The sequence below is a fragment of the Arvicanthis niloticus genome, chromosome X (assembly GCF_011762505.2).
Source record: "Arvicanthis niloticus isolate mArvNil1 chromosome X, mArvNil1.pat.X, whole genome shotgun sequence".
NCBI lineage: Eukaryota > Metazoa > Chordata > Mammalia > Rodentia > Muridae > Arvicanthis > Arvicanthis niloticus.
The window spans coordinates 1,681,820-1,692,543 of record NC_047679.1 but is presented as its reverse complement, the minus strand read 5'-3'; the positions used below and the strand labels follow the sequence as shown (position 1 = coordinate 1,692,543).

Sequence of the window (10,724 nt, the reverse complement as noted above, 5' to 3'; positions counted from 1 at the left end):
CAGCTTCCATATATTGGCTATAGGTGATTCCTCCACCCCTGGGCCATTACTTATTTTTTGGGCAGTCTATTATTTTATCCAGTCAGCAACTATGATAGCCATCTTCTGGTTAAAACCGACAACAAAAACATGTGGTATTCCTTTCTCACAGAGGCAAATATTGCCTTCTGGAAAATCTTTCTTTATGTCTTCAAAGTACTTTACTAGACACCAGCCATCTGTTTTGCCATAGTAAAACGTAGCTTAGGTAATTGTTTCTTTATGATGTCATCATCTGTCTTCACCACACAGATCATTTCTTGGCTCCTGAGGTAGGCAGCATTAGGGGCAGTTAGGAGGCAACGATTCATCACATGAAGAGCAATATAGCTGCCTACAGAATGGCCAATGAATATAAGCTTCACGTCCTTTGGCACATGAGCTCTCAGAAAAACTATTTTGTGCTCTGTTTGACCATTCAGACCATAGATGCCCTCTATTTCTTGAGCATTTGGCTCCTGTGGTGCTGTAAAAATCTTCTTGTCTTTGAGAGTCAAGAAGAACCCAGCATGAGAGATTATTCATACTGGGAAGCAGCTCTTTGTCAAACAGTACAAGGCCTTTGCAAATAGCACGTAAAAGGGGGAATGATAAAGATAAGCTGTTTTGGCTTGTTGATACCTCGTTTATCAAAGAGCTTAGTCCAGGGCCCACATTTTATGATCTGGGTTTCAACTCCACCACAGAGAACAAATTCCTCATGCACAGGGATTCCTCAGCGAGTGTTTCTTAACCCAGTCAAGCTGACAGTATTTAACCATCATAGAGGTCAATACTGGCCCTATTGATAATTCTTAATTGTTGTATAGACTAATACTGATCCTATTAAAAGATTTAATGTTTCTTGTTCTTGTGTTTTATGGAAAAGCTTTGAAGAACTAATATTCTTTCTTCTTTAAGTACTTATTAGAATTTCTTAGTGAGGTCATCCAGACATGACTTTGTTTTGTGGGAAGATTCTCATTTACCAATCTGAGTCTAGCTCCGGTTCTTAACACAATTCATATCTCTTCTTCAGTGACTTGAAAATTTATGTCCCTCTAGGAGTGTGTTCATTTCATTGAAACTATTTCTTGGCATGAGTTTCCTCATGGATTTGGTGTATAATTCGTTTAATTCTGTAGTTTGGTAGTGGTGCCTCTTCTTTCCTTCTTGAGTTTGGTACTATGTTGACTTTTTTGATGTTTTCAAAGAATCAACTTTTCGTTCCATTGATTTTCTCCAATTTTTATCTGGTTTATGTTCATTTTATTTCTACCCTATCATTTATAATTTTATTTTTCTGTTTCATTTTCGTCTACTTTGCTTTTCTAGTTTAATTGCTCTCCTTCACCCTACCATCTGTTGTGTGATATATATATATATATATATATATATATATATATATATATATATATATTTGTGTGTGTGTGTGTGTGTAAGAATGAAAGTCAGAGCTTCATGCATGCTAGACAAAAGTAGTACCACTGAACTATATATAGCTCCAGTCCTATTTGTCTATTTCTGTAAAGTGGAGGCTAGTTTATATATCCACAGTTTTTGTTCTGTTAAAGAATAGGCCTCCATCCTTAAGTACTTCTCTTGGCAGTACAATATCATATACATGTTAAATTTCTATTCTTTGGAAAAGTAGTTTACCATCTCTGAATGGATTTCTTCCTTGACCAGACTGAACAGGTATGTGTGAATATTAGAATAATTATGGATTTCCCAAATTGTTCTCTCTCATTGCTTTACAATTTGATTCCATTTTTACTGTAGCTCTACATATGTTTCTGGATGCATGTCATTCCGCTGCTTTTCCAAGCCAGTACTGGGACCTCAGGCTTTACTGTAATATTTTTTTCTTGATTGTTTGCCACTGAAACTGGTAGTATTTTTGATAATTATCCAGGCATGAAATTTTCTGAGTTCTGCCCCATATAAAGTCATTACTTTCTAGCAGGGCTCCAAGCATATATTTCTCATAGCCCACCAGAGGAGGATTATGAAGCTAAGGTGAAGGGATTGGAACAGTGCCAGAAAGCCTGACTTTTTTTTTTATTGATGCTCATTAAATTTCAATGAATAAACACTTGAATTTGTTGTATGCCATTAGTCAATTTTCAGAGGTTTTAACTGATAATTTGACGACTTTGTCCTGTTTTGTCACTACCATTGAGAAAGAGAATTTGGCAAGCTCCTTAGCCCTGCTAGAAACCTTGCCAAATGTAAATTTTTTGATTCAATGAGACAATCTAAAGGTTGAGATGGCATTGTATTGTTTTGGCAGCTGGCATTTTAATATTATTAAACTCTTTAGGATTTTTTATAGTGAGAAAATTGGCCATAGAATTTATTTAAGAAATAATAATGTTGCCTGTTATGAGAGTTTACTATGTGGCACACATTTAGCATACCTTAGTTCATAAATTAGTAAAAACCTATTTGTAATATATTATAATTTCATTTTATATATAAAGAAATAAACTCTCAAGTTTTGTGCCTAAAATTTCTCAATGAATAGTTTTCAGACCTGGGCTGTAAATGCAGAAATATCTGACTGAAAATCCTGTCTTCCTATACACCATTGCGCATCGGTGGGCATTACCATTGAGGCACTGGAGTAGCCACTTTCCTGGCACCCACATTCACTAAAGCTCTGAGAGATACAGCTAGTTTACAAAGGGAAGGATACCCATGCAAACAGAAAAGGGACACATGATTATTGAGTCTCTGCCCTGTTGTACCCTTTTACCTATGTTATTGTATCAAATCATCATAAAAACTGAGAGGAGCATTTCATCACACCCAACTTATGGACTGGAAGCACAAAGCAGAAACTGAGCATTGCTAGTGAGTCACTAAGGAGCTAGGGGTAGACTTCAAAGATGATAACACCATAAACAAGCCCAGACAGACATGAATTTCAGAAGCAGAAGAGATGAGATGCAGAGAGATGGTAAAAGAGCATAGCCTACCTCCTGGATCCCTGACACAATTTACCCCCCCCACACACACACAAAATGCTTAGTTGTTGTTAACTCTTGTTCCTATTCCAGACCCCCAAATTTACTCTCTGTTGTTGTTATTGGGTTTTTTAAACCTGTGCTGGCATGCAAGGGATTGTGAAGGACATACTCTACTGTTCTGTTCTGTTCTGTAGTTATTTTTTCTCTATTTCTTGAGAATAGTGGTATTTTTCTGGCCAGCTTCATGGAAATCAGCCAGTGGTTGACTATGCTTTATTTCTTCCTCTTGTTTCTTTGCCACAAAACTATATTTTTTACAGAACATAGCTACCCCCACTTAGTATTCACAGTATATTATACAAGGAAAATTTATTTAAATGCAGGAATTCCATTATCTTGATTCTACTTAATCTTTGTTCACAAGAAGAGATGTAAATTCTCTGAACAGGAAAATCACAAAAGTGTCTTATCATTCCTTTGACTGAAAGATCAAAACATGTTTTTCCAAAATACTGAAGTCTCTTGCTGGGAGAAATTGTAATGTTCAGAAATTTTACATTTATAGAGTTCTCTTTATTTGAGAAGGATATGAAGGCAAGAAGAAAATGTCTTGAGTCCAGTTTATTGATCATTATAAACAACACAGGCAAAGCTTGTTAGTACATGCTTGTACGATCAGGAGACTGAAGCAGTATAGTGATGGTGAGTTAAAAACCAGCCAGATCCTACACAGCCAGATCCTACACAGCCAGATCCTACACAGCCAGATCCTACTGAGGGGAGTGGGGAAGATGGAACATGATAAGGATCCACCTTCTAAACCTGTAAACAATGACAATACTGTTTCTGAATTTACTAATTATAAAACAAAAAACCAATGGTTTATCAAAGCCATGCTCCTGATTCAGATTTCAGGCAGTTTGATAATGTATCTGTGCAGAGCTCCTGGAACCATCATAATTAGACCCCAGAGCGCAGAAAATACACAAATTCAGTGAGCTCTAGCACCAGGTGCTGTGTTTCAGGGCTGTAGGCTCCATTTAACTCTCTCCAATCCACAACATGTTTCATTGTGTCCATGTGGAAGAAGAAGCTAGGGAGATGGCTCTACAGATTTCCCAGCGTTGTATGTGACATCAAATGCTTTCCACTAGCCTCTACAGATCCCCTTTCACCTCTCTTCTGTTTTACTTAACCACATCATTGGTCCCCTTGCAAATTTAGGTTCAGAGTATCCTGAACAGGTAGGTAGAAAATGATGTTGAATATTTATCCCTTGTCTTCCTCCTTGCAGCATTCTTTCAGGCTGCATGCATTCCATATTAGATGATTCTGGTATCTGTCACACGTACCTCTATTGCTTATTTTTCTATTAGTTAATTAATTAATTTATGAGACGGTGTCTCACTATGTAGCTCAGGCTGTCCTTGAACTCACCATTCTCCTGTCTCAGCCTTCCAAGAGTTGGAATTAGATGCTTGAATACCCTGGGTTATTTTAACCATTCCCTTCTTTCTCATTCTTCCAGGCAACAACCACACCATTAATTTTCTTCCCTGATACCCTCTCCACACATTTGTAAATTATTCATTTAGAAACTCTTCCTGGAAGTATAGTAATTGGAATGTGCCATCTGTTTTTCCTTCTGGGATTCTGTCAGATACCAACTATTAAGTGATGGAGGTGGGACTGGAGCCCAGAACAAGACTGACTCTCAAGCCTACCCTTACCTTATTCATAAACACTTGACTTCCTGCCTGAGCAGATCCAAAGAAAACACTGTACCTAAAGACTAAGAAAAAGCAGAACAAAGTCCAAATGTGCTACACTTAACCCTCCTGAAACGGATGGATGAAGCCTGCACTTATGTAGAGTATCACATTGATCTTTAGACTTTCAGTAGAGATGCTTTTCAGTGCTTGGAATAAGACTCACAATGTGTTTAATGCTCAATAATTTCCAAAGCAACATTTTAATGAATTATAGCAAATGCAAATTGATCAGGAACATATGGATTTAATATATTCTCACAGACATGTGTTTAAACAGTAAGAATAAAATGTGCCAAGGGAGTAACTGGGACCCACAAGGACCCAGGAAGTCACTCCCAGCCCAGAGCACTGGTTCATTTCAGTCTGGGCCAAGGCAATGAGCAGATCTTGGGCGGCAGATCTGTCCCCAGTCTCTAAGAACCCAGAGGAAGCGGGGCTCCCAAAGCTCTAACCTGGGCAGTATCCTGTCTGCACCTGAGCACTGAGCAGATTTTGGGCCCCAGATCTTACCCTAATAGTTACACCCACCCCACACAGTTCTGATACAACCAAGATAATAGAAAAGACAGGCTCCAGTCAGAGACAGGGCAGATAGCACTAAGGAGATAGAGATGGCAAAAGGCAAGCACGAGAACACAAATATCAGCAACCCAGGGTATTTGGCATCATTAGAACCTAGTTCTCCCACACAAGAAAGTCCTGAACTTCCCATATTACTAGGAAAGTAAGATTCAGATTTAAAATCACTTCTAGTGATGATGATAGAGGACTTTAAGAAGGACATAAATAACATTCTCAAAGAATTTGAGAACACAGGTAAACAGGTAGAAGCCCTTAAAGTGGAAACACAAAAATCCCTTAAAGAATTACAAGAGAACACAACCAAACAGGTCTTCACCTGTTTGAACAAAACCGGTTATCCAGGACATAAAAATGGGAGTAGAACCAATCAAGAAATCACAAAGAGAGACTACCCTGGAGATAGAAAACCTAGGAAAGAAATCAGGAGTCATAGACACAAGCATCACCAACAGAATACAAGAGATAGAAGAAAGAATCTAATATGTAGAAGATACCATAGAAAATATTGACACAAATGTCAAAGAAAACGCAAAATGCAAAAAGTTCTTAACACAAAGTATCCAGGAAATCCAGGACACAATGAGGAGACCAAACCTAAGGACAATAGGTATAGATGAGAGTGAAGATTCCCAGCTTAAAGGGCCAATAAATATCTTCAACAAAATTATAGAAGAAAACTTCCGTAATCTAAAGAAAGAGATGCTCATAAACATACAAGAAGCCTATAGAACGCCAAATAGACTAGACCAGAAAAGAAATACTTCCCATCACATAATAATCAAAACACCAAGTGCACAAAACAAAGAAAGAATATTAAATACAGTAAGGGAGAAAGGCCAAGTAACATATAAAGGCAGACCTATCAGGAATACACCAGACTTCCCACCAAATACTATAAAAGCTAGAAGATGCTTGACAAATATCATACAGACCCTAAGAGAACACAAATGCCAGCCCAGGCTACTATACCCAGCAAAACTCTCAATTACTATAGATGGAGAAACCAAGATATTCCATGACAAAACCAAATTTACACAATATCTTTCCACAAACCCAACATTACAAAGGATAATAGCAGGAAAGCTCCAAACAAGGAGGGAAATTATACCGTAGAAAGAGCAAGAAAGTAATCTTCTTCCAACAAATCCAAAAGAAGATAGCCACACAAAGATAACTTCGCCTCTAATAACAAAAATGACAGGAAGCAACAATCACTGTTCCTTAATATCTCTTAACATCAATGGACTCAATTCCCCAATAAGAAGTCATAGACTAGCAGGCTGAGTACATAAATAGGACAGAGCATTTTATGGCATACAAGAAACCCACCTCAGTGCAAAGACAGACTCTACCTTAGAGTGAAAGCCTGGAAAACAATTTTTCAAGCAAATGGTCCTAAGAAACAAGTTGGAGTAGCCATTCTAAAATCTTCAGCCAGAGAACACAAAGGAAGGGACTCATGGCTCCACCTGTATAGGTAGTTAAGGATGGTCTTGCCAGGCATCAGTGGAAGTGGACAGCCTTGGTACATGAAACTTTGGATTCCCTAGTGTTGTGGAATTGCAAGAGCAGGGACGTGTGAATGAGAGGATGTTGAGAGCACACCTTCATAGTAATTGAAGGAGGGGGGATGGGGTAAAGGATTAGGCATCAGTGGAAGTAGAGGTCCTTGATGCCTGAACGTTTGGATTCCCTAATGTTGGGAAATCTGAGAGCAGGAAGGCAAAAATGGGAGGATGGTGGGAACACACCCTCATAAAAACTCCCAGAATTATATGGATTAGACATGACAGAAGCAGGCTGAGAGAAGACTAGATTCCAGAATTCAAACAAACAATTATCGTGATACTAAAATTTGTTTTGAGAATTGCATATTGCAGAATACATAGCCTTGGTGTACTTATTAGGCAAGCTGAGTAGACCTGCTGGAACCTCTGATGTCCTGGAATTCCAGCTGGATGCAGTAAAGACACAGTGTCAGAGGCTTATCAATTTACTCTTCCCCCAACCCCTCTTCTAATATCTCAACACACATAACCAGCTTGAAGAAGTTAATGAAGAATCAGCGCCCCTATTCCCTGGGCTTGGGGACTGGGGTGGTTAATATTGGGCTGTCTTTCTAGGGAAAAGTAGTGGTTTTATTGGAACAGGGAGGATTAGCTAGGATTTATTGCACAGCCATAACCTACTGGTAGAAATATGTATAATTGTTATTAAAATGAAGTTATAATTTCTCAAATGTTACAAAATTTACTTTGATTTCAAATTTAAGGTTTTCATTGGTATGAGCTTCTTATTGATATAAAAGTGAGATGAATATTGTTACTCTCATAGGCATTGTGCCTGTATAACACATTTAGGAATACAAGGCTTAGACCCAGTCCTTCTTTAACTTTTTAAACTTATTTGAGGTAGTTAGACAGTGAGTTAAGGGACTATATCAAATTCATGGCTTGGAGTTTATTGTTAGGGTGTTTTCTATATTTTCTTTAGAAATAGCTGAGAGGAGTTAACAGACAACAGTCCAGATTACCTTACATGAAAAGTTGGTTTTCAAAACATCAGAAATCCACAGAATTTACGTTACAAACATTTCTGTATTAATGTTCATTTTGATTAGAGACCTGTCTGTTCCTGACAGCTGTCTGTCTTGGATTCTAAGAAGAAATTGAGCATCTTTGGAGTTATTCCAATCGTGGTGAGACATCCACTAGGCAAGAATTGCCTCTTTCCATCTACAGACAAATCACTGTCCAGAAAGGGACACATTTGCAGAATAGTCGACTGATTATATCTGCCAAGACAGAGTAATCAGCCCTTAATAATTCTGCATCACTAGGTCGGTCAGATGATCCTGGGCCAGAAGGCTGAAGATCGGATGCTCCAAATTTCTGTAGTATAGGGGCTTTCCAGGTGCTCAGCGGTCTCTATAAATTGGCTAAATTTTAAGAAGCTATGCTTAGTGCTTCCCATAATTTCAGTTAACTCAGTCATTCTGTATTTCTGACGGGGTTGAAAACTTATAGTCTCATAGCCAATCCTTGCTATTTACTCTGAGAGAAAAGGTTTGAGAAGATGGTTCTCAGCTGACATTCATTCAAAAGCCAAGAAAAAAAAAGCCATGTTCAGAATTAAATGTTTTAGTTAGGAGAGATGACAGAGGTTCTGGTTAGTCAATAAAATGATGGACTGGGTATTAGGACTATCTTGTACCACACTGGTACAATTAGGAATAATTATGCTCTAATTGCATTTTGAGAGAAAAGTGTTATTTTAACAGGAAGGATGAAGCTAGGTGATGAGAGAAAGAGAGAGAAAGAGAGGGGGGCATGGAGGCAGATGCTCACGTGTCTCCACCAGTCAAAGATAGTTTATATATCTAGGTTGGGTATTGGGTTACACTTCTGATTGAGCATTACCAAACTTATAAAGCCTTTTATTAACATTTTTAAAAATGTACAAAAGCAAAAAGGAAAAGGGGGCATGGGATTGGGGTTTTCTAGGGAGGGGAAATGGGGAAAGGGGATGGCATCTGAAATGTAAATAAAATATAAAATAAATAAATAAATAAATTGTATAAAAGCAAAAAGGAGAAGTGGGTATGGGATAGGGGTTTTCTAGGGAGGGGAAATGGGAAAAGTGGATTGCATCTGAAATGTAAATAAAATATCCAATAAAAAATAAATTAAAAATAATAGTAATAAAGAATACAATGTGCCTTTTGAAATGTATTCTGGATCTTGTTCAGAACATTGAAAACAAAATTTCATCATATAGACGAATCCAGACCTCTGGTGTGCCTCTTTGATCTTCCTATACAGGCAGAAGGTTATCTTTGTTTTAAAAAACTGAATTTTCAAAAGGAGCTAAAAGTTGAAAGGCTGGTATCCAAGATCTAACCTGACCCTTTCTTTTCTGGCAAAGCCATCAACACCTGTGTATTGGTTGGTCTTTATTTTTAGCTTGGCTTGATTCAAAATCATCTAAGAGACCCACTTTTTGTTGTGTCTATGAAGTCATTTCCAGAAGTTTAATTGAGGAAGAAAGAACCAACTTTAAATATAAGCTGATGCTCAAACTGAAGAAAAAGGAAAAGAGGAGCAGAAATGCAAGCTGAGTGCCAGCATTCATTTTTTTTCTGCTTTCCTAAGGCAGATGCAATGTGAACAAATGCCTCAGGATCTCACCACCATGCCTGGCCTGATGTCATAGACTGTATCCCAACAAGTCATAAGCCAAAATAAACCTTCCTCCTCAATTAAGGTGCACTGAAAAATGTAACTAATACTGTGAAAGTTTTTCAGTTGTTAAAAGCCAACCATGTTTTGTGCACTGCACCTGGATTTAGCAACAAAAAGATGAAGGGATTCGTGTTACATAACCCTGTGGCTAAGAAACTGTTTGCAAGTCAATTCTTTGATGTCATTCACACAGAACACACTTTGTAATTAGTGTCTCTGGACATCAATATGGATTCAAATTGCTTTCTCTTTCTTCCAGCTTCCTTTCTGTCATCATACATCAAGTTCAAAACTCACGGCACACTTTCCTGTGTAGCTGAACTATAGCTTGTGGTTGGGCTTGGTTTTGTCTCTTGCTTTTTACATAAGAATTCCACAGGTTCCTATATTACTTTGAAACAAAACTAAATTTTCATTTAATTAATAGTTAGCTCTCACTTCCATCTTCTTAGCATGATTTAGTAAAATACATTCTATCAATAACTTGATAATCAGTTTTGGCTCAGGGTGGGATAAAAATATGTATATACCTGCCCTAAATTGTACCAGCCTGTTCAAGAGCATTTACATGGTGCAATGTTGATTTATTGTTGGCAATTCCAGAAGCTTAACTCTCTGGCATTCTGTGTTCTTCCCCTCCCCAAACTAAAGGACCAAAGTTGTGTTTCTGTTTATCTTTCTGAGTTGTATCTTCATTTGCTTCCTTCACCAATTCTTTATATAAAGAAAAGATTTTATGTATAAAATATTATTAAATATTGGAAAAATAATAGAAAAAATCTGTTTGTTCTTCACCCAGCTTCTACTCATCTTCCCATTTGACATAAATGTGGAACAAGCTGTATATGTAGGGGAGGATGGCCTTGTCAGGCATAGGTGGGAGAGGAAGTCCTTGGTCACACAAAGGCTGGATGCTCCAGTGTGGGGGAATTCGAGGGTGGAGAGGTGGGAGTGGGCACACCCTCATAGAAATAGGAGGAGGGGGATGGGATAGGGGGTTTTGGGTGGGGGAAAATGGGGAAAGGGGATAACATCTGAAATGTAAATAAAATATCCAATAAAAATTAATTTAAAAAAAAGAATTTGATGTTGGCACAATGATGATAAATTTAATATACTTTTATCATCATTTCACAAGT

General features: G+C 37.8%; 1 protein-coding gene across 1 annotated transcript; it reads right to left on the bottom strand.

Annotated features, from left to right (window-relative positions):
- Positions 1-292: 292 nt before the first annotated feature.
- LOC117694236 (lipid droplet-associated hydrolase-like) lies at positions 293-2,609 on the bottom strand. Its single transcript, XM_076918559.1, is given in 4 exon segments — positions 293-340; positions 342-497; positions 590-753; positions 2,555-2,609. Coding segments are annotated over 4 exon segments (423 nt in total).
- Positions 2,610-10,724: the final 8,115 nt, after the last annotated feature.